We start from the raw sequence: 22663 nt of genomic DNA, 5'->3' as shown, positions 1-22663 counted from the left end.
CCTGCCACTCCAGACAGTAGGTCTTTGAGGGCCTTGCTGCCCTCGTGGCTTGGTGTCTGTCACTGGCATATTAGAGGTAGTCTGGAAGACTGTTTTGGTCTGAGAAGGTCTAAGAGCTTTATTGGTTCACCTGCCTTGGGTCTGAGTTGAGGATTCCTGAGGGACTTCTTTCGTAAATCTTCTGTTGGCCTGATCATCGTGTTGCAAGAGAACTGCTGTTACAATCTCACTCTGTTACATGGGCCTGGTTATTGGAAAGGACAGCTGTATCTGCCCATTCGTTACCTCTTGCTTAGAGTTAGTTTGCTCTGCTTACCTTGCAGATTTCAAAACTGAGGAGGAGATGCTTTCCCATTTAACTGCAAATTACCAAGAAGCTATAGTTAATGGAGAATTTCTGATGTTTGTGTGTGCACGGAATATGGTCACAGCCATTAAAAGCTTTCTGAAACCAAAAGATGCCAAAGAAAGAGAGGTAGGCAAATCTGTTGACAAATGCATATGCTGAGGCTGTGCTTTCAGTGACACAGGTCTCTCCAGTTATTTCCATATGTGGCTAAAGATCTATGTCTCCAGGCTCTAAAACTCTATAGAGATGTGTGTTTGGTTAAAAGTACATGCCAGGATCACGGCTGAAGTATGAGATTAAAGAAAAACTTATTAAATCCTAGAATTATTTCATTGTGTGTGTGTATAAATGAGCCAGTTCACGTGCACGCACACAAATCTGAGCTCTTCTGCCTCAACTGGCTCATTTATACAAGAATCAGACAGTTATAAGAAATGTACAGGGGAGTCGCATCTTATGCGGGGGTTAGGTTCTAAAGTCAGCGCATAAGGCAAAAATTGCGTATAGTCAAACGCTCATTGAGTGGAATGGCGGGCGGAATTGCCTACACTACAGGTACAGTATTTAAATTATTTTTCTCTTTGTTTTTTTGCCGAGCGCGTATAGTTAAAATCGCGTAAGTTAAATGCGCCTATGATGCAACTCCACTGTACTGCCATGGAGTTCTCTGGAAAATTGTTTGTAAACTAAAAACTGATTTGGTACTGATTCAAAAGAGAGTGTATTTAAGTTCATATTTGAAGCAACAGTTGGAGAGTTGTGGGTTCATAAGGTTATTTAGAAACAAAAATTGGTCAGTTCACAAATGATTGAAGGGGGAGATACAAAATTCCAAAGTTCTTTTGAGGATCCTCCAGTCAAAACCAGATCTATGTCTGCACACTTTCCTGCCTCTTACTGCTTACATTAGCTACATTTTAGTACAGATAAACCCACACGTGTGGATGAACTGCAATGATATTGAATTGGTTTCCTTTCAGACACACCAGATTATTCATAGACATTAGAGATGGAAAAGGCCCGTTGTGTCACACTTAGTTCTTCCTCTGCCAGAGGCCAGTGCAGGATTGTTTGTCCCAAGTGGTCGTTGTTTTTTTTTAATCTCTTCCCACTAAAATGTCTGCCGCTTCTGTTGGGAAATTATTCTGCTGTCTACTGTTCTCAGCCCGTGGCCCAATCAGCACATAGCTCTGGCCCATGTAACTTCCTCAGGGCTATACAGGTTGTATATATATTTTGTGGCTGAGGCCCCCATAACACACAGAGAGCTGCATATGCAGCCCACAATGGTAAATAGGATGAGAACTACTGGTCTAACTGATGTGTCTCAGGCAGGTTTTCCTGCTAGTCTTAAGTTTTCCTTGCTTATCTTCATCCCATTACTCCTTATTGTACATTCTTGTACTACTTTACTAGCTTCAAGCCCTGGATTTTTTTATTGAGTTGTTCCATACTATAGAAAACAAGTTAGAACGAGAACTTGCTGCATGATGAGAGAAAAAGTACCTTGGAGCCCCTGTGCTATGTTTCTGTGTATTTGCAGGTGGCCTGTCTGGACAGAGTCCGAAGTCATCTCCTGAAGACCAGCAAAACCCTCCGACAACAGTATGATGTCAATCCTGACAAGGAAACCAAAGTCAGAGAGTATGAGACACAATATTTTATTTACTGCAACTTAAAAACCACTGCCATTTTGATTAGCTATTTTAGAGATCATTTTGCAGTACAACTAGAGCTGTATTACTATGGGCAAATCTTCTGGGATAATTTCTGTATTTAAGTGAGTGAATATCCACTGCAGTGAAAGCTCTACTACAGCAAGATACTCCAGTGTTTGAGAGCATGTCACTCCTTTTAAGGAAAGAAAACTAACCAAATGAATTTTGTATTAATAACCCCCTCCTAGCCCCCCAATCTTTGAACACTCTAGTCAATGAGCAGTAACATGAATGTGACTGTTTGACTAGAAAGAATAGTAATAAATTACTTACTGTTTCTGTGTAGGTGTCAGCTTCAGGTATTTCTGCGCCTTGAGATGTGTCTGCAGTGTCCGTCGCTACAGAGCAGCACAGATGAAATGGAGCAACTGGTGGAGGAGGCAAGTAAACAGGGCTGGGCTGGACTTCTAGATGGGAATGGAAATGTTGACTTGGAACATGTAGCTTTCCCAGCCCAATTTTCTTTGCTCACACCATAATGCTGGTCTTGGAGTGTTTGATCTTCTCTTACAGATGACCGATATGCTGCGCATTTTGTGTCTCACTGAAGACCCAGGGTACCTTACAAAGTTTCTTGAGGAAGTCTTAGTATCGTAAGTGTTTTATGGTGATGATTAAATATTAAATGTTATCACTGGAATATAGGCTTGGTTAGGTACTTGTCATAAGTAAATGGCAAACTTTTGGATTTCAGGTAGCTTTGTAAAACCGTCATGAAAATGTACTAGCTCAGATGCAATCCACTTGCCATACTTTATCCTGAATGTTAAAGAAAAGATACGTGATATTTTACTTGCCCGTCAAAAACGTCTACTTGCCTAGGGCGAGTAGAATTTTAAGTCGTGGTAAAGGGACAGGTACAAAAGTTGGAAGTGAAATCTCACAGGGGTGGATTTTGTGTCTTTTGCTACCTATTGTGGGTTTGACATGTATTTAGGCTTGGAAGGGTTAAATTATTATTTCACCATAGGCACATAATTGATGAGAAATATTTACATGGATGCTAAAAGACGGTTACTCACCTTTGTAACTGTTGTTCTTCGAGATGTGTTGCTCATATCCATTCCAACTAGGTGTGCGTGCGCTGCGTGTACGTTCGTCGGAAGATTTTTACCCTAGCAACACTCGGCGGGTTGGCTGGGCACCGGATATATACCCCTGCCGGCCCAACCGCCCCTCAGTTCCTTCTTGCTGGCTACTCCGACAGTGGGGAAGGAGGGCGGGTTTGGAATGGATATGAGCAACAAATCACAAGGAACAACAGTTACAAAGGTGAGTAACCGTCTTTTCTTCTTGAAGTGCTTGCTTATATCAATTCCAATTAGGTGATTTCCAAGCCTTACCTAGGCGGTGGGGTCAGAGTGAGACGTTGCGGAATGCAAAACTGCTGAGCCAAAGGCTGCATCGTCTCTGGACTGCTGAACCAATGCATAGTGTGAGGCAAAGGTGTGAATGGAAGACCAGGTAGCAGCGCGACATTTCCTGGATGGGGACATGGGCCAGGAAAGCGGCAGATGAGGCTTGCGCCTGAGTAGAATGGGCGGTGAGATGGCTAGCCGGAATGTGAGCCAATTCATAGCATGTTCGGATGCAGGATGTCACCCAAGATGAAATTCGTTGGGAAGAGACCTGCATGCCTTTCATCCGGTCTGTCATGGCTACAAAGAGCAGGGGTGACCGTCAGAAGGGTTTGGTTCTCTCGATATAAAAGGCGAGAGCCCTGCGGACATCCAAAGTATGTAGTTGTTGTTCCCGACGCGATGAATGCGACTTCGGGGAAAAAAACTGGGAGAAAGATGTCTTGATTAACATGAAAGGCAGACAACACTTTAGGGAGGAATCCCGGGTATGATCGCAGCTGTACCTTGTCCTTGTGGAATACCGTATACGAGGAATCCACTGTCAAAGCTCGAAGCTCTGATACTCGTCTTGCCGAGGTGATAGCAACAAGGAAGGCTGTCTTCCAGGAGAGGTACAGCAGCGAGCAGGTGGCTGAAGGCTCAAAAGGGGAACGCATGAGCTTAGCTAGCACCAGGTTGAGATCCCAGGTAGGGGTCGGGCGTCTGACTTGAGGGTACAACCGCTCCAATCCCTTAAGGAACCTGGAAACTATGGGATGAGAAAAGATTGAGCTGCCACTTTCCCCCGGGTGGAAGGCTGAAATATCTGCGAGATGCACCCTTATAGAAGAGACCGCCAGGCCCTGCTCTTTGAGGGACCATAGGTAATCCAGGACAATGGGAACAGAAACCTCTCCAGGGATTAAGTTACTCTGAGCACACCAGTGGGAGAAACGCTTCCACTTGGCGAGATATGTTGTCCTCGTGGAAGGCTTCCTACTGCCCAAGAGCACCTGTTGTACCAAGACGGAACAATGCAATTCCGACTGGCTCAACCATGTAGCAGCCATGCTGTCAGATGCAGGGATTACAGGTCTGGATGGTGAAGCCTGTCGAAGTCCTGTGTTATGAGGTCCGCCCAGAGTGGCAGGGGGATCGGGTCTGCCACGGAGAGGTCAAACGACAGGGTGTACCAATGCTGACTCGGCCATGCTGGAGCAGTGAGGATCAGGTGGGCTCTGTCCCTGCGGAGCTTGAGTAAGACTCTGTGGACAAGCGGAAACGGTGGGAAGGCATAAAGTAGGTGCCTCTTCCACGGGATCAGGAATGCATCTGAGAGGGAGCCCGGGGAGCGTCCTTGGAAGGAGCAGAACACCTGGCATTTCCTGTTCTCTCGAGAGGCAAAGAGGTCTATGTGGGGAAAACCCCACCTCCCTCCGGAAAACAGAATGGATGACCGTCCGGGCGTATCGACCACTCGTGAACAGGAAGACCTGCTGAGGTGATCTGCCAGAGTGTTCTGGACTCCTGGAGAAAAGGACGCTACCAAATCGATAGAGTGGGCTATGCAAAATTCCCAGAGGTGGATGGCTTCTTGACAGGGAGAGAGGATGTGGCTCCGCCCTGCTTGTTTATGTAAAACATGGCCATTGTGTTTGTCCGTGAACACTGACACACAACGGCCCTTGTAGATGGTCCCGAAACACCTGGCATGCTAGACGGACTGCTCTCAGTTCCCTCACGTTGATGTGCCAGGGACAGCTCTTGGGGCGACCATAGGCCTTGAGTGTGACGACTCCCGAGATGGGCACCCCAACCCAGAGATGACGCGTCTGTGGTTAGGGCTACCAAGGAAATTGTGGTGGGTGGAATGGCATCCCTGCGCAGACCAGAGAGGGGTCCTAACCACCAAGTCAGGGAGTCGAGAACTTTCCTGGGATAGTGAGCACCGAATCCAGACTGTCCCTGTGTTGGACGTATATTGAAGCCAGCCAGGTTTGGAAGGGACGGAGACGCAGTCTCGCGTACTTGGTCACGAAGGTGCAGGAGGCCATGTGACCTACTAGGCCGAGGCAAGACGCAGACCAACGTTGTCGGAAAGGATTGAAAGACTGTGAATTAATGAAGCCATTGTTTGGAAAACAAGGCTGGGGGAGGCAGGGCTCTGGCCAAAGTGGAGTCCAGAACAGCTCCGATGAAGTCTATTCTCTGCGTGGGCAATGAGAGTAGACTTTTCTGGCATTGATCATGAGACCTAAGCTCTCGAAGAGGTCTCTGACGATGCACCACGTGCTGCGATACTTGTAACCGAGAAGTCCCTCGAATAAGCAATCGTCGAGATATGGGAAGACGTGTGTTACTCGACGCGCTGAGGGAGGCGGCTACTACAGCCATGCATTTGGTGAAGACCCTTGGAGCTGTAGAAAGGCCAAAGGGAAGAACCGTGAACTGAAAAGTGTTGGTGGTTTGACCACAAAACGGAGATACCGTCTGTGTGGTGGATAAATGGGCGATGTGGAAATATGCGTCCTTCATGTCGAGGGCGGCAAACCAGTCTCCCAGATCCAGGGATGGGATGATGGTCCCACAGGGATACCATGCGGAACTTCAACTTTATCAGGAAATTTGTTGAGTTCTCGCAAGTCTAGGATTGGTCGTAGACCTCCTTTGCCTTGGGGATTAAAAAGTAAACCAGGGAATAGAACCCCTTGCCCTCATGTCTTTTGGCACCTCCTCTATGGCTCCCAGCTTTAGGAGCGCCTGGACCTCTTGCCAGAGGAATTGCTCGTGAGAGAGGGTCCCCTGAAGAGGGGTGGGTAGGGAGGGTGGAGGGAGGGGTTGAAACAAACTGTAGATGGTATCCCCGATTCCACCGTGTGAAGACCCAATGATCGGAGGTTAGCTGGGACCAGGCAGGGAGGAAATGGGAGAGGCGGTTGAAAAAGGAGGAGAAAGGATCCGGTAGGATAACTGGTGGGCCGTCCTCGGCGTCCCATCAAAAGTTTTGCTTAAGTCCCGTATTGGTGGTTTAGGAGGCACTTGACTTTGGGATCCTTGAGGGCCAGATGCTCTCAATGCCGATTCCCCCTGCCACGCCGGTCTGGTGTTATCCTGACGCGACGCGGTCTTAGTTCCTGGTTGTACAGGGCGGTATGGGTGGGCCGGAAGGACCTTCGTTGGGTCACTGGCGCTGTGCATGCCCCAGCAAGCGATTATGACACGATTGTCCTTTAAGGCTTTTGTAACCTGGGGTCGGTTTTGTCTGAGAAGAGGCCCTGTCCCTCGAAGGGTAAATCCTGAATGGTCTTGCTGCAATTCAGGAGGAAGAGCTGAAGCCTGGAGCCAGGTAGATACGCCTCATCGTCACTCCGGTTGCCAGAGTTCTGGCCGCCGAGTCCGCAGCATCCAGAGAGGTCCTGGAGGGAGGTTCTTGCCACCTTTTTTACCCTCTTCGAGCAGGGCCGTAAACTTCTGGACGGGACTCCTGGGGAAGAAGCTCTGTAAACTTCCCCACTGATATCCCAGGTGTTAAAATTGTACCGGCTTAGGAGGGCTTGTTGATTCGCCACCTAAGTTTGGAGGCCCCCAGCCGAATATATTTGCGGCCTAGGAGGTCCATGCGTCTTAGCCTCCTTCGCCTTAGGAGCTGATGCTTGCTGGCCATGATGCTCCCGTTCGTTCACCGATTGGACAACCAGAGAGCAGGGAGGTGGATGGGTGTAGAGGTATTCATACCCCTTTGAGGGGACCATATATTTCCTCTCTACTCCCTAGCTGTAGGTGGAATTGAAGCTGGGGATGCCAAATGGTGTCCGCATTGGCTGTTGAATAGTGCGGAAATGAACGGGAGCGCCACTTCTAGTAGGTGCATCAGCTGATAAGATGTCCACGACGGGTCCTTCTATTTCAGTGACTTCCTCCATCTGCAAATTCATCATTCTGGGCCACCTGCCTCAAGAGTATCTTGATGGGCCCTGAGATCGATTGGCGGGCAGGGCCTGAGGAGGATGTTTCTGCTACCCCCTGCTTCGTCAGCGTGAGGAAGAGGAGGATAGGCCGGACCAACGGGTCCTGAGGTGGATTGTGTACAGGAGGAGCATCAGCTGCATCAAGGTGGAACCTCTGTGCCCACCGATGGAATTGGAACCTCTCATCCGTGCCTGTAGGGGGGAGGGCGGCTCACTGTTGCACTCTGGTACCCGGTGTTCTGAGGCGGAAGCTCAAGCGTTGAGCCACTGACTGGGGGGCACCTTGGGCCTTGGTGGTATGCCCATGGTGTCCAAATGACCAGTGATGAGGCCCTTGTTTTGTGGCTTATGTCCTCCGGATATAGTGGCTGGGGACGTCAGAGAGGGTCACCCTCCAGATGGTATGATTGCACTTCATGGCCTGAGACGATACTGAAGTGTGGTTCTCGAGGCCACGGTGGTGCTGAGAGAGACCCTGTGATGATCGGCCACTGTTCTGGACGCTTTGATCCGGGGCGTACCGGCGGGAGCGGGTGACTGGGGCTGTGGCGGTACCACAAGCGAGACCGGGACCTTCTACCATAGTGGTGCCGGAGGTTGAACCGGAATCTCGAGCCCTGTCGCTGGAGCGACTGCGGGATACGCAGTACTGAGAGATCGGTGCCAAGAAGCTGGATCGGTACTCCTCAGGGTGATCTGTCGGTGACGTGATGCTGAGACGGCAGCCGCGAGTGGCGACGGACCGGTACCATGATAGAGAGCGGTGCCGGGACTGCGAGCAGCGCCGGGAGCAAGAGCGACGTGATCGAGAGCATCTGCGAGACCGTGATCTGGAACGACGTCTCTCTGGAGGATCGACGGACGGAGGCCTTACCAGGGCCGGCTTGCAGATGGATTGAATAGCCCACACCGGTGGTGCCAGGGGTTGAGGACGCATAGGCTCCGTCATCGAAATGAGCTCCCTTGCCATAGAGAAGGTCTTCGGCGTAGAAGGGAGAACAAGCTCAACCACAGCAGAAGCCAGGGAGCTGTCTGGCACCGGACTCAACAGTCCTTGTGGGACCGGAATCAATGGTGCCGTCCCAGGTGGAGCAGCTATCTGTGGTGCCGGTGTCGACGGTGCCACAGCGGAAGACGGTGCCCAACGAACCGTCTTAGACGAGTGCTCTGTCTGGGAGGCTGAAGTTGGAGCAGCATGTCGTTTCCCAGTTGGGGAAAGGGAGCGGTGCCGAGGAGTCGGTGCCAGTAGAGGTCGGTGCCGAGAGTCCTTCTTGGAACTGGGGCGATCTGGTGCCGAAGGGGCACCCCTTACCGAGGCAGTCTGTTGGGCCTTGGTACTGATGCTGCAGGACTAAGTGCCGACTCCATGAGGAGCTGCTTCAATCGAAAACCCCGCTCCTTCTTTGTCCTTGGTTTAAAGGACTTGCAAATGCGGCACTTGTCAACAAGGTGGGATTCCCCTAGGCACTTGAAGCAGGAGTTGTGGGGATCCCCTATTGGCATCGGCTTCTGGCACGCCGAGCACGGTTTGAATCTCGGTGCCTTGGGCACGGGCCCGCACCAGGGCGGAGGAAAGGGGCTAATCCCCGATCCCCCTTTCAACTATATACACGAACTATAAAACTAAGTACTAATACTAAGTATAAACATAAAAACTCGAACTATAAACACAGTGAGGAGTAGAGAACTACGAGAAGCTAGGGATGTGGAGATCAGCAAAGCCGCGCTCCACAGTTCCAACGACCGACACGGGCGGTAAGAAGGAACTGAGGGGCGGTTGGGCCGGCAAGGGTATCTATCCGGCGCCATAGTGGCGCCACTCCTGGGGGTGCCCAGCCAACCCACCGAGTGTTGCTAGGGTAAAAATCTTCCGACGAACGTTCACGCGGCGCGCACACACCTAATTGGAATCGATATGAGCAAGCACTCGAAGAAGAACTGAAATTTACAGATAAACAAAGCAATAAAAAGACTGTTTGAGAACTTATTAAAATTTGATTTAAGGCTATTTTGACAAGCTGCAGTTCAGCAGTTATAAAGCTTTAACTCTTTGAATCTTAGTACTGGTTGTTAAATAATTGTTTGACCATCCCATAATTTCCCCCATTGTGAAAATTTAAATAGATTAAAATAAAATGCTTAAAAATAAACATTTGATATCTGTCAAAAGTAAAAATAAAAATTGAATTCTGCCAAGCTTATCTATATTGTGTATCTGGTGGTACCTTCTAGATATATGGACTCCATACCAAAGACCCTTGGGGGTCTTTACTACAGTCTGGGTACGCAGATTCCTCCGAAGTTGGCATCTGTTCTGCCTGCAGACTTCTTCAGTGATGACTCTATGACTCTGGATAGCAGATCTCCAACTCTTCCTCTATCTGTGACATCAGTCCCAGCCCACAGCACAGCTTCCCTAAGCACTGAGACGCATCAGTTGGAGGAGCTGCGCACCAGATCTGCCAAAAAGAGGAGGTGGTATTTCCTAAGGGAGAGGGTTTTATTTTGTTTACAGCCCTGTGACTGAGTAGCTATCTAATCTATAGCCCCATCATGGTGAGCTCAGTTGCTGGATAACTAACCAGGGCTGATCTTGGTAAGTATCTAATGGATTAGTTCATGCTATTTAGGCCCTCAGTCCATTAAATTACATTAAAAGCTGTGCCATGCTTCTGGGAATATGGTTGTTTTGTCCATGGAAATGGAACTGTGCTGTGATGGGCTTGTAAGAGAGAATTGTGGCTTGGGCCTTTGACATAAATTAAACCCAGAAGACACATTAGGTAAAAATGTGTCAAACTACTTTCTTTAAAACTAGCATTAGTCATTAATCCAGATATAAACAACTTAATCATGCTCCATGGGAACAATCATGGCCTATTGTGTAAATTGATTAGCCAGGTAAATGAGCTGGAATCCTGCCTTTGTGATCTGTTGCCCAATTTCTCTTCTGGGAGGGGCTCCATACCCAAGGTTGGTGTGTTTGTTTATTTTTTAAAAGAAATTAAATCACCACCAGATTTCTTAGACTACAATGGAGTTAAATGAAACCCACACAAGCAAGGAATTTGCAGTCTAACTTCATGTGCGCTAAATGTTTTGCACACTCTGGGATATCCTGCAATTTTAATAGTGTCACTGATCTGTACAGATACCAAGTCCATAAGTGTGTTCTGTGGAGGAATCACACTGTGCAATATATTTCTATGGGAACCTGAGGAGTTAAAGACAAGACTGGATTACTTGTTGCAGTGGCTGAGCCGAGGTTATTGGGTGTTTTGATTAAAAAACTCTTAAGGCTCCTTGCAGTATAGATAAGGTCCTGTCCCAAAGAGCTTGCGGTCCTAATACAGATGGAGTCTGTAATATGACCTGCCTGCCTCACTAGAAACAAACTCAAGTTATGTTCCATATAAGAACCAATATCAGTAGAACTGATACTTACATTTGTCCTTATTGTATCTTCATTTCTTGTACCCTTTCTAAAGGAATAATGTATTAGCCAGACACAGGAGCATGACAGAAGCATCGCAGAATTTACGCCAGATTGAAATTCCCCAAATACCCAAGAATCCCATCAGAAAGGTAAGCTTTCCTAGGGGACTGGGTGTGGGTATCTGCTGCAGTGGTGCAGCAGCATTGTGATACCACATGTGGGTACATGTGTTCTTTGCCTGTTAAGTGCCTTATATCAGCTGCACAAGGCCAAAATCATTCTGAGGCAGAATTTTTTGAGAACTGAAACTCTTGTCTAAATGTTTCACGCTTATGATTTTGAGTATAAACTAGCAGTTTAACACTTATTACCTTTTCATTTCAGGAAAACTCTCACTGTTACTCTGCCACTGAGAAAGCCCAACAGCTGCTTCCCCTGCAGAAGGAGGCAGTGCAAGGTATGACAACTTTCTTCTCCATAGAAAGCTGATTGGTTCCCCACATAGCTGATTTCATTGTACATCATAGTGAGCCAGGAGTGTTCCACTAATAGAGAGACAGGAAATCTGCAGGAAATGTTCCTGCAGTCTGTGGAAACTTTGGGGAAAACTATCAGCATTCATGAGTGAATTCACTCAACATGCTGATAGGCTGTTGAGTAAGTTGCTGAATAATTTTATAAAAAGTGACTAATTGCAATCCGTTTAGTCTCAAAAAACATACAAAATATCAGTCTCCCTTGATCTTCCGATTTCCTTAGATCTTCTGTCCTCATGTCCTGCACAGAGGATCACAGAGATATTTGATAGAACAACCATAGGGTTTTAGTCACCACCCCACTAAAATGAAGGGGGCAGTTCATACTCCATTCTTCTCAAAGCTCTCATAAGTGTCGTGTTCAGGGGGATAGCCTTGCAACTAGAAACTTGGTAATGTCTGTTTCAAAATTCAAGTTTTCTGTAAAATGTAAGGTAACAAACCCCACGACCACCTGTGCTGCAGCTCAGAGTCTCTTTGGTGGATATTTCCCATGGTCCTAATCGTGATCCTTTTGGTGCTTTGAACTCAACCTACCTTCTTTCTCCTTCTTGGGGTTTCCTTGACTGTAACCTATAGAAAAGGCTTAAGTAGCTGACAAGTGTAAATAAACAGGAATCCTCATAAGAGAACTCCAGGGTGGGTTCAGAGAAGGGCATGAATAGTGACTGTTTTCACCAGTACAAACTACCTCTTCAGTTATTTGGCTTTTTCACACCTTTGAAAAGTTATTTGCTTTCATAGTGTCGGGTCTGTTTACATTCTTCCTACCTCCAGTGCCCCATGAGAGAATTACCTTTTGTGATATAGCTACTCACTTTTTGCCCTTTCTCGTGCTTTCAGAGGTGACAAAGGTGCGACGGAACCTCTTCAATGAAGAGATGCTTTCTCCATCAAAAAAGTCCCTGAAGAAGATGCCTCGAAGCCAGTCAGTATCGGCTGTGGAAGGCCTGAGGCACAAACGCAGCTGCTCTGATGAGGATGGTAGAGGTGGGATAAGAGCTTACGCAATTGCCTATGTCTGGGATCTGCAAGAGATAGTTGCAATTACTTCTCCCTGATCCCCTAACCAAAAAAAATAAAAGAAAATTCTGGCATCTCTTCTTACCAGTAAAATGAATTTGCTTTCTGTTATGAAAGAGATATTTTCAGCTCAGTGCTGCAGTGTTTGGGTTGCAAATGGTGCAGGGTAATATTTAAATCCAAACCTGTTTTCATTTGTAAGTTAAATATTTTCTCACAAAGAAAGAAACTATTAATCAGTTAAGATTGCTTGAAGTGAACACCTACCCACACAAACCGTTACATGCAGTGTTTCCCAAACTTGGGATGCCGCTTGTGTAGGGAAAGCCCCTGGTGGCCCTGGCCTGTTTGTTTACCTACTGCGTCCACGGTTGGGTCGATCGTGGCTCCCACTGGCTGCGGTTCACTGCTCCAGGCCAACGGGAACTGCTGGAAGCGGTGTGGGCCAAGGGATGTACTGGCCTCTGCTTCCAGCAGCTCCCGTTGGCCTGGAACAGTGAAGCAGTGGGAGCCGCAATCAGCCGAATCTGCTGACATGGCAGGTAAACAAACTGGCCCGGCCTGCCAGGGGCTTTCCCTACACAAGTGGCGTCCCAAGTTTGGGAAACTGCTTACATGGATGTTTCCTTTAGGAGATGTTTTAGTGTACCTTAACACTCAGACATCACATTCAACTTTCACTGACTTCACGCCTCTATAAAAGAGATGGAATCTGTGCAAATAATTGACCATCCTGTCTTGAAGGAAGATTTGATCTTTTAATCTTTTTTCATGTGTCTGGCTGCTGTGGCATAAGAAAAATGGGAGATGGTTGAATCCTTATGCAGACAGTTAGAATGTGGATGTCTGTGAGGGTACTGTGCATGCATCTGTCACTAAACTCAATTCAATAGATAGCAGGGCTAGCCCCTGAAGTCCAGCGTATCTGTATTTCTATACTATTAAGTCCCTTAATTATACAACTAAAGTTAAGTACAAACCAGACTCCTTTTACATTAATGCTACCTATTATTTCTATAGCATTTTAGGTGTACTCGGTGCATTACAGATCTATGGGAAGACAAGGTTCCTGCCCCAAACAGCTAACAACTTAAGTAGTTATTGGGGCTATTTGCAAGATAAGGACTTAAATTAGGTCTAATAAATGAGGGAACAAAGGGATATAACGTAAAAGTTATGTGAATGGACTGTCTGCCCTGCTAGTTGCAAGATTTTATATACAAAATTCACCTTTAACTGTAAAATTTATATTGTATGTGAAGTGAGCCATGAGAGCAGCGTGGCTGTTGTTTTGATGGTTCAAACTGAAGTGTACAATTGCCTACCTGCCTGAATAGAGACTAAATAATATGTAGATGTGATCTGTAAGTCTCTAAAATCTTCATACTGCTCACTCAATCCTATCCAAGCCACTTCACAGGCTTGTTTTAAATTTCTGATCATCAGTTTCAGATCGTCGCAAGCTACTGACCAAAAGAGTCTCAGAGACGCCGCTGCACAAACAGATCTCCAGGAGGCTGCTTCATAAACAGATCAAAGGCCGGTGAGTGAATGGTATTGGGTAGTTCTGAAATGTTTTTAACCAAGTGCTGGGTGGCCAGGATGTGGACTGCAGACCAAACAAGTACTATGGAATTTAGCATTGTGGATACAACAAGACAACTTGTAGAGACTACAGGTCCCACAATTTAAGAGAGGACAACCACCACTTGCTTCATCATGCATATTAAGTGCATCTCTCATGCTTGCATTAAGTTGCCATTGTGCCCCTCAGGCAAAGCTGGGTGCCACTTTTTAGGGTTCCCCTACAAAGGCTGGTTTGATGGTGTTTTATACAGAGAGTTACTAATGAGAACCAGGGAAAATTTCAGCTGAAGTTGGGCCTGTTCTCCTGTCTGTGCCATGGCTGGAAGGACATCCTGTGGCCAGATTGATCTCTTGATGGGAGGCAATGCCTACTAATCATACGTTGAGACTACCTTGCAACTTGTTGATGTGGCCTTGTTAGCAAATGGTGCTCTCTGCAGCTCTGAAAAACAAATGTTTAGTATACTCACAAACCAGGCATGGTGTTATGGGGAGTCTGAAATGTTTTCACTGTTTCTCCAAGGTGTTCTGATCCTGGCTTTGACATCAGTATTGTAGAAGAATCTCCAGAGAAAGCCATGAGTGGTAGGTATAAATTTAATACAGACTGATCACTTTCCCTTTTTTACCTTGCTGCAGTTCATACTAAGGTAGCACACTTCAGTCTGGATGATCCCCAAGGACCCTAAACTGCAATATATAAGGAACATTGCAACCACCCCTGGAGTGGAAGGCAACAGTGAACTATATAGAGATTTTAAGAAAGAATGAGAACTTTAGGGAGGCAGAACTTAATTCTCCAAACTGGCCACATCACAACTATGAACATCTCAACTTTTGCCAGGAGTGCTTTGGAATTGTTGGACCTCTGAAGCGGTATTTAAAAGACAGTACCTCCTAGCCTTGTGCTGGGAATTCCTCATTTCTCTCCTCTAATATACTGCAGCATAATGTTTGAGGTTCTACACAGTGTTAGGTGACCATGTGGTACTGGCTGCACAGTCTTGCCCCCAGCTAAGGAACAGAACAACAAGCTGGTTTTGGGGTAAGACAAAATGAAGAGCGAAAACCAACAGTGGGATTAACTAGTCCAAAGACAAAACTCTTATTATCCAAAGAAGCCAAAACCATGTTTTCCTAATATTACTTTTCTATATAAACAACTGTTGTAGTTGCCACAGGATGTTGAATGATTATGAATGGGAGGAGATGTGACCATAAGGCACCTGTTTTAGATGGGGTGGGTGGGGTCTTTCCTGTGAAGAAGTTTGGACTGGAAGGAAGCACATGTTTTAGTATTAGAAGTCCCCACTTAAGTTGGAGTTGGGTTTCCTTTTAACGCTTTTCATCTTCTGATTTTGTCGAATGTTCCACAAACTAGCCCCTTCCCTGCATGAGACAGGGTTAGTGAACAAATCATTGTTGGACAGCTCCAGAGATCCTTTCCAGAGGCACTTGTCTGCTAGCTGTAGCTTCCTTTTGGAAGTGGTGTGTGTCTTGAGAGAGAAGGCCCTGATAATATTACTCTTGACTTCCAGAAGTGGGTTTAAGAAGAAGTCCGCGCATCAAACAGCTGTCGCTGAATAGGACACACTCAGGCTCTTTCTACTCCACCGCACAGCCCAGCTCACGGAATATGCAACGAGTACACTGGGTACAGCGAGAAGTGAAATGTGTTAAGCAGGACATAACAGGTACTGGGGTTGGCGATCACACTTACTTACCTGGCATTAACTGCCATAGGTAATCTAGCTGCCAGATTCTGGTGCAGAAGCATTTGCTGATTGGCACTACAGACAGAACTCTTAAAGATTCTGAGGCATCTGTTGTGGTAAGAACTGCCAGATGGCATCCATTATAGCCAGCAGAATCTAGCATTTTTGTAATGGGAGTCTCTGTGTTAGGAGACTGGAACTACAGTGGTTCCTATGAGAAAAGGAAGGTGTTATTACCTAGCCAGCCAAGAAACAGTCAGACCCAAACCAATAAACCACCTTACCCATTAAACGTAACATAACCCTGTCAGCAGCAGGAGTCCTAAAGCTGCTGCCAAACCTAGGTCTTCTATGTGGGAGCGTATTGCAGTGCTTGATGGACTCTTCCTGATTTACTTCTTCAGAAGGATTATAAACTGATTCCACTGAGAAGTTCAGGACTTAGTCGTGCCATTCATCATAACAGCTTTGTCCTTGAGGACTTTTTCCACATGTTTGTTCATCTATTAGTAACAGCTGTTTAGTGTTAGTTATTTTCCTATGATAGTACAGAAAACAGTAATACTTCGCTCAGGATGTGAAACTTTGGGTAGCCAGCAAAGAGTAAATGGTGCCAATACTGTAGCCCTTTAATTGTCTCTGACCATCTGGGTGCCAGGAACAACTGTGTCAATCCCATGTCAATGCTTGGTGCCAATCTAACTGCACTTTGCTTTTTGAAGGCATTCCACCGTATCCGGATAACCCAACTATCCAGTCTCCCAAGAGGCTTCTCTTTGGAGAAGTTCTTGAAGGGAGCAGCCCTAAAGTGAAAGAGTCACTTGGAACAAGGAAAACAAGAAACAGCTCAGACTTGGAGGAACCAATTGCCTATCAGGTAAAATACCTTCCCACACTCTCCCCCTCTGCTTGTATGTACTTAGAGAGACAAAGTGGGTGAGGAAATATCTTTTACTGGGCCAGCTTCTCTTTGGTGAGAGAGACAACAGTGTGGCTCAAAAGCTTGTCTCACTCACCAACAGAAGTTGGTCCATAAAAGAGATTGCCTCACGCATCTTGTCTCTCTAATAGCCTGGGACCAACATGGCTACAACTACACTGCATACACGTACTTAGTCAGATTTGTGCGTCTTTAAATAGCTACTTCTGTTTGTGTGTGACTTAGTTGTGTGGCTCTAGTCAAACAGCTTCTATATTTTTATCGCCAGAAATGAGTGTTAAGATGCCATTACATAGTACTATTAAGTATGTTCTGTTCTTACTCTTTCCTCAGACTCCCCAGAAGACCTTGAGCTCTGCCAGTAGAATGCCAAGGAAATCCCCTCGTACTCCACACAGAACACCAAAAACATTGGAAAAGACCCCTGGCAAAAGTCCAGCTGCTAAGGAGACTGCAGCTAAATGTTTAGGAAGGTACTTCTCTCCTTCCAGACAGGAGAAGCCACCACCTGAGCCTAATGAAAGGAAGAGGGATCATTTAGCACAAGTAACTCATCAGAAGGACTCTTCTCCAGTGAGATTTCCCTCTCCTTACAAGGAGATAGGTTTACAGACTCCAGAAAAGCAGGCTGGGAATGAAGTGCTTGATGATGTTTTTGGGTCACCTCTAAAAGATTCCAGTCCAGCAACTGCTTCATATACAGCAACACAATTGGTTTGTACTACCAAGGAAAAATCTTTCACAGACCCACAAACTCAAAGACGCTCCTTGAGATCCTCACAGAAAACAGCATCTCCAGCTTCTGTTCGTAGGCAGACGCTCCGCATGGAGATTCAGAGAAATCCACAGCCAAATTTCCATTTAGAGTCAGTGTCTCAGCCAATGGAAGCAACTCCCAGGAAGGTCAGATGTGCGGCTCCAAAATCTTTGAGTCCAGTGGGTATAGTGGCTGCTGCTTTATCTCCAGAAGCCCAAGCCACTTTGAGAACAGTGTCTTCATTTAATTCTCCTTTTGAATCTTCCATGAAGACTCTGTCCGTAGATTCACCTCCTCACAGTAAAACAAGAGAACTTGACCAGGAGTCTAATACACCTAAAAAACCTCCTTTGAAATCTCAAAACATCGCAGGCACATCCCCAAGGAAAGCCCTAGGGTCTCCTATCTGCCTACCTGAGCACACCAAACCCAGAGAAGAAAATCCTGCTCTTTCACTCTCAAAGTCGGCTAGAAATAAGCAGAAACACCATAGTAATGGTAACACAAGGCTTCCTGCACAAAGCTCTCTGATTCATGAGCCCAAGGCTTCTGAAAGTGTCCACATGTTAGAGAGAAGTGAACTAGTGGGTATAGATGCTCAGGGCTCCTCCCCAGGAAAGGATCAGAGTTTGGAAAAGCAACTCTCTCCTGAGCTTTCTGCTAAAGGACATGTGCAGATCTCAGATGTTGTGAGTGAGCGTGAGCACTTAGATTCCTCTTCCTTAGGCAGCAAAAAGAGTGATGCCTCAGAAGCTAGAGTTTTGCCATCAGAAGAGCCTAAAGAGTCGAAGACTCTTACTGTTAAGAAACCCTCTAGATCTGACGTTCTGAATGCTTTGCCTGCTACCTCAAAGTCTGCCTCTCCTGCCTATTCATTGCGCTGCACCCCAGACAGAATGCAGCGGGAGGCTGCAGCACGACTAGGGAATCCTGAACTTCCAGCAAAGTTTTCTACTCCAAAAAGTCATTATAAGTTGGCCTCTGCTAGTCCACCAACTTATGAGGTTGAACTTGAGATGCAAGCTTCTGGCTTGCCTAAGCTTCGCATTAAGAAGGTTGGTTCTGGCTCAGCCATGGAAGTACAGTCACAACTGAAGTCCAGCAAACCCAGTGGAGAGGAAAGTCCCTTCAGTGAACTTGCTGTGACCTGGTGTGCTAGACACCCAGGAAAACTAGCAGCTGCTTGTGTTTCACCATCCTGCTTTCGCTCTTCCCATAGCACGCCTGGGAAGGGTGGAGGGCAGACCTACATTTGCCAGTCATACACCCCAACTAGCTGTGCCTCTACCACCACTTCCCCATCTCATGTGGATGCTGGAGTTCCCTGGACACCGTCTCCAAAGAACAAAGGGAAGACTACTCCTGATGCCATCAAGGATTGGCCACGAAGAAAAAAAGCAGCAAACAGCAATGCCAATGGTGGGTGTGGTCGATGTGAGAAGCATACAGAATGTACAGGGAATGTGTCAGCAAGTGAAGAGGGAGGAACAATTTCTGACCAGTGCAGCAGCAGCAGCAAAGCTCTGCTGCTGGCTGACTTTGAACTGGAAGGGGTTTACAGGCTTCAGGACCAGTCACCTCCCAGTGACACTGAGCCCAGAGCTGATGAGGGTGCTTCTACAGGGACTTTTGGCCTGAAATCCAGGAAGCGGACCTTTGACCTCTTGTCTCCAGAGGAGGAAACCAAATGGGAGGCTAAGAGGTCTTGCACAGCTAGAGACTACCTGGATCTGGTCAGCTCTTCCACAGATGAGAGTAGCACAAGCAAAAGGAGGATATCTACAATGCCTCCTGGTAGAACCACTGTGTCTTCAAACAGAACTCCTGGGCAACAAAGTTCCATAGGGGTTGACGATGTCTTCGGTGTTTCAGGTAATCAATTGTCAAGTGTCACCCTACTGAAATTCAAAGATGCTAAATTTGGAGAAGCTGTGAGAACAGAATACAGAGGGGACTGGAAACATAGGCAGGAAACAAAGTGAGATGCAGCTGGGAACATGCAGCTAATACATCAGAAGAAATCTGAAAGGCAGATCCATTGGAATGAGATGAAAGGGTGAAAATGGATAGCAAATAACATGAGTCATAATGCCATATTTCAGCAAAAAAGGCCTGTGCTGATTGGGGTGTATATGCAGTCATGTTGTGGGAAACTCTAACAGAATATTGACAAATTGGAGCGAGATCAGAGAAAAGGATAAACTGACTGGCAGCTGGAGGCTCTTACAGGGAGGGATTAAGGGCTAAAATGATTGTGGAGTCACATCCCTGTCCCTATTCTTAACATAGTGAAAGGGTATTAAAACCCATGATAGGAGAGTTGTAATTTGGGGTGGTAGCAATGTGGTATAACTAGGAGTAATGGAGTGGGGAAGAATGTAAGCTGCATATGACTGGGGAATCTCCCTGACATACGTATTAGACTGGGGTGTAATAGCTTCAGGCCTTGGGACACTTTAAATTAAATTGAGCAATATATTAGCCACCCAGAAGAATGCTGCATTGGTTCATGGGATACAGAGTATGATGCTATGCTTCTCACCCCTAGGCTTGCCTGCTCTGGTACCAACAGCTTATTTATTACCACTCACCCCTTTTCAGCATTATGCATTTCACTCTTTAAACTCTTTTTAAGAGGTTGTTTTTTTTCTGAAGTAGGCACATGCAAGAACGTATTAATTGTACATGCAAATATCACAACTGTGTGCAGATGGCCATGTCGACAACTGGCCCTGGGCACTCAGTTTCTTATTTTCAGATGCAGTCATGGCAGCTGCACTCTCAAATAAGTCGTGCAGTTATGTGCATATGTCCTTGCCTGTGGTAACACCAAGTCAGCAACAGACGTGGAAATTACAACTAATTTTATTACAGGGGTTGGCAGTCAGTCAGTATTGTAAGCAAGGCCCCATGGATTTCATGTCCTTGGAATCCATCCCTTGTTCTACAACTTAAGACGTTTGTTTGTTTGTTTTTTAAGAACTGTTTCTATTCCTTATGGTTGCAAAGAGCCCCTTAACTGTGATGCTAGTGTACCTGATGCAGTGTCTGAGTCTGCAGACAGCCTGAAACAATAAGCACTAAAAGTTACAAACTGATAATTCTTCCTGGGTATTCTGTTACCTCAAAAGCTTAGTTAGTGCTTACGGGAAAAGGGAATTGTTGGTTACTCCTTCACATAAGAAAATTAATAGGCAGCAGTTTTAAAACAAACATAAGGAAGTACTTTTTCACACAAGGCACAGAGCTCCTGTGGAACTCATTGGCAGGGATATTGTGAAAGCCAAAAGTATAACTGGGTTCAAAAGAAAAATAGATAAGTCCATGGAATGAAGGTCCATCATTGGCCATTAGCCAAGATGGTCAGGGACACAACCGCATGCTCTGGGTGTCCCTGAACCTCTGACTACCAGAAGCTGGGACTGGATGATGGGGATAGATCATTTGATAATTGCCCTGTTCTGTTCAATCCCTCTGAAGCATCTGGCATAGGCCTGACAGAAGACAGGATACTGGATTAGATGAGTTATTGGTCTGACCCATTATGGTGGTGGTTATAGTCTCTGCTGATCACTTTAGTAAAATCATTCGCATGTGTCTATTCCAAATTGGCTCCTGCTCCTTCCTAAACTTCTCACTTTCCCCTGACAACCTCAGAACAGCAGTTGTTGAAGACGTAGTCAAGAGCTGGCTTTTACTCTGCCTTGACTTGAAAATTTCTATTGTGCCACACCAGTGTGCTGCAGTAACCAGGGCCCTTGGATACTTCCCAGAGGGCAGGACTTGGGGGGAATGCTGCAGTGTCACGTCTCATTGTGCTTTTCCAGATTCAACTCCACCAGTGAAGGGCTCCCTCTCTGCTAGTGGTCTTCGAGCACTGACCCAGTCCCCACTGCTCTACCAGGGACAAACACCGTCTCGGAAGAAGGGCACCAAAGGTAACTGGTTACCTGTCATTTCATAAAGCCTTGCACTCAGATAGATTGTGGTTAAGTGAGGTGGAAAGAGCACAGGCTCTGTACCCAGAAAGGAGGGAGTGGGGAAAGGCTGGAGGATTTGCTGTGTCTGTGCCCAGCAGGCTCCTATTGCCAAGAAGTTTAGCCTTAGAACACAAAGGGAAAACTGAGCTACATTTGCACGGGACGGTGGGGAAGTAGCTTGGGGCTAAAATGACTTAAAGGGAAATGGAGTTTACTGGTACTGGGTTTCCTGAGACAGGTGCTGAGCTGTAAACCTGAAAAGGTAGATTTTCACTAACCCTTTCTGCCCTCTCCAGAAGATGAGTTGGACGTCTTTCACAGCATTACAGACCAAGAAGTGTCTCCATTCTCCAACAGAGGCTCCCGGAGGCGGCCCCTTAGCAGGACTTATTCACGGAAGAAGCTACTCAGCTGAACTCTGCCGCCAGAGAAAGAGTACATGACTAACGATACACAGGCTCTCGCCCACTGTGTTGTACATGCTGCTGTCCCTGAGAGCGTGAGCTTTTTTCTTTTTTTTGAACAAATGGGGGGCTCATTGCTATTGGGAGTTGTCTGTAGCCAGTGTGTAGGAATCCCCATCTCCCCACCTGTGGGGTTTAATGAGGAATCAAGTGTTTGAATCAGCTCTACAAGCTCCTCCTTCCATTGGGCTGGGAAAGAGGCAGTGGGAATAGGGAGGGCCACTTAGGTTCACTAGAAAGTTTAACTCCCTTGAGATGTATCTCCATCTATTCTAATCCTGGTTCTGTCTTATGGGTGTTCCCCTGCTGGGGTTTGTGTGCCACAGATTCAGTCTGAGCAGGTGAAGAGAATGGTCACTATTTTAGCATTCTTTTGTAAAAATAAACTAATCGGAACTGCTACTTTGTGCTGTGTTAGGAATTGTGGACCTGGCTCTGGGAGCTTGAAAGGCTGTTGGAGGAGCTAGTGAAGTCCTCTAAGTCTGAGCAGCATGGGGGGGAATATACTGTGTACTGCTCTTATATCACATGCACTTCCTCACTGTGACTCAAGTCTAATACAAGGCTGAGAGCTTTCTCCTCTCCCAAATTTACAACTATTCCTTTGAGAGGGATACTTCAGGGGAACACTTGAGATTACAGTTCAGACCATGCTACTTCTTTCTGCTAACTGACAGGGTGTGTAAGTCTTCCCATGCTGAAAAGCAAGGTTGCTAAGTGCTATGTGGATTGTACTTGCGTGTAACTTCTCTATCCTGTAAAATCTCATTGTTTTGTTTGGGGGAGGATGAAGTGCACTTCTACAGCATGAAGGCTCCTTCCAAGCTTCAGCCTCTCCGATTCTCATTTC

General features: G+C 46.4%; 1 protein-coding gene and 1 long non-coding RNA gene across 4 annotated transcripts in view; one reads left to right on the top strand and one right to left on the bottom strand.

The window, feature by feature from the left end:
• LOC116840115 (uncharacterized) overlaps nucleotides 1-9672 on the bottom strand; it is a 14288-nt gene extending 4616 nt beyond the window's left edge. Inside the window, exons 1-3 of the long non-coding RNA XR_004377307.2 lie at nucleotides 9601-9672; nucleotides 2341-2474; nucleotides 1856-1968 (exon numbers count right to left, since the gene is read on the bottom strand). This is a non-coding gene — a long non-coding RNA (uncharacterized LOC116840115). The remainder of the gene's footprint in view (nucleotides 1-1855; nucleotides 1969-2340; nucleotides 2475-9600) is intronic.
• The window catches only part of TICRR (TOPBP1 interacting checkpoint and replication regulator), a 31318-nt gene extending 9109 nt beyond the window's left edge, over nucleotides 1-22209 (top strand). For all 3 annotated transcript variants that reach the window (XM_075069683.1, XM_032806507.2, XM_075069684.1), the window contains 15 exons: nucleotides 324-475; nucleotides 1893-1993; nucleotides 2354-2447; nucleotides 2581-2660; nucleotides 9608-9850; nucleotides 10864-10960; nucleotides 11196-11268; nucleotides 12191-12337; nucleotides 13823-13913; nucleotides 14481-14542; nucleotides 15496-15651; nucleotides 16395-16549; nucleotides 16946-19241; nucleotides 21197-21307; nucleotides 21646-22209. In XM_075069683.1, the coding sequence (XP_074925784.1) occupies nucleotides 324-475; nucleotides 1893-1993; nucleotides 2354-2447; nucleotides 2581-2660; nucleotides 9608-9850; nucleotides 10864-10960; nucleotides 11196-11268; nucleotides 12191-12337; nucleotides 13823-13913; nucleotides 14481-14542; nucleotides 15496-15651; nucleotides 16395-16549; nucleotides 16946-19241; nucleotides 21197-21307; nucleotides 21646-21764 (3977 nt within the window). In that variant the 3' untranslated portion in view covers nucleotides 21765-22209. The remainder of the gene's footprint in view (nucleotides 1-323; nucleotides 476-1892; nucleotides 1994-2353; nucleotides 2448-2580; nucleotides 2661-9607; nucleotides 9851-10863; nucleotides 10961-11195; nucleotides 11269-12190; nucleotides 12338-13822; nucleotides 13914-14480; nucleotides 14543-15495; nucleotides 15652-16394; nucleotides 16550-16945; nucleotides 19242-21196; nucleotides 21308-21645) is intronic.
• The last annotated feature ends 454 nt before the right edge of the window (nucleotides 22210-22663 follow it).

This window comes from Chelonoidis abingdonii, chromosome 9 (assembly GCF_003597395.2).
Source record: "Chelonoidis abingdonii isolate Lonesome George chromosome 9, CheloAbing_2.0, whole genome shotgun sequence".
Classification (NCBI taxonomy): domain Eukaryota; kingdom Metazoa; phylum Chordata; order Testudines; family Testudinidae; genus Chelonoidis; species Chelonoidis abingdonii.
Note: the sequence above shows the minus strand (reverse complement) of the source record. Positions and strands in the feature narration are given on the sequence as shown.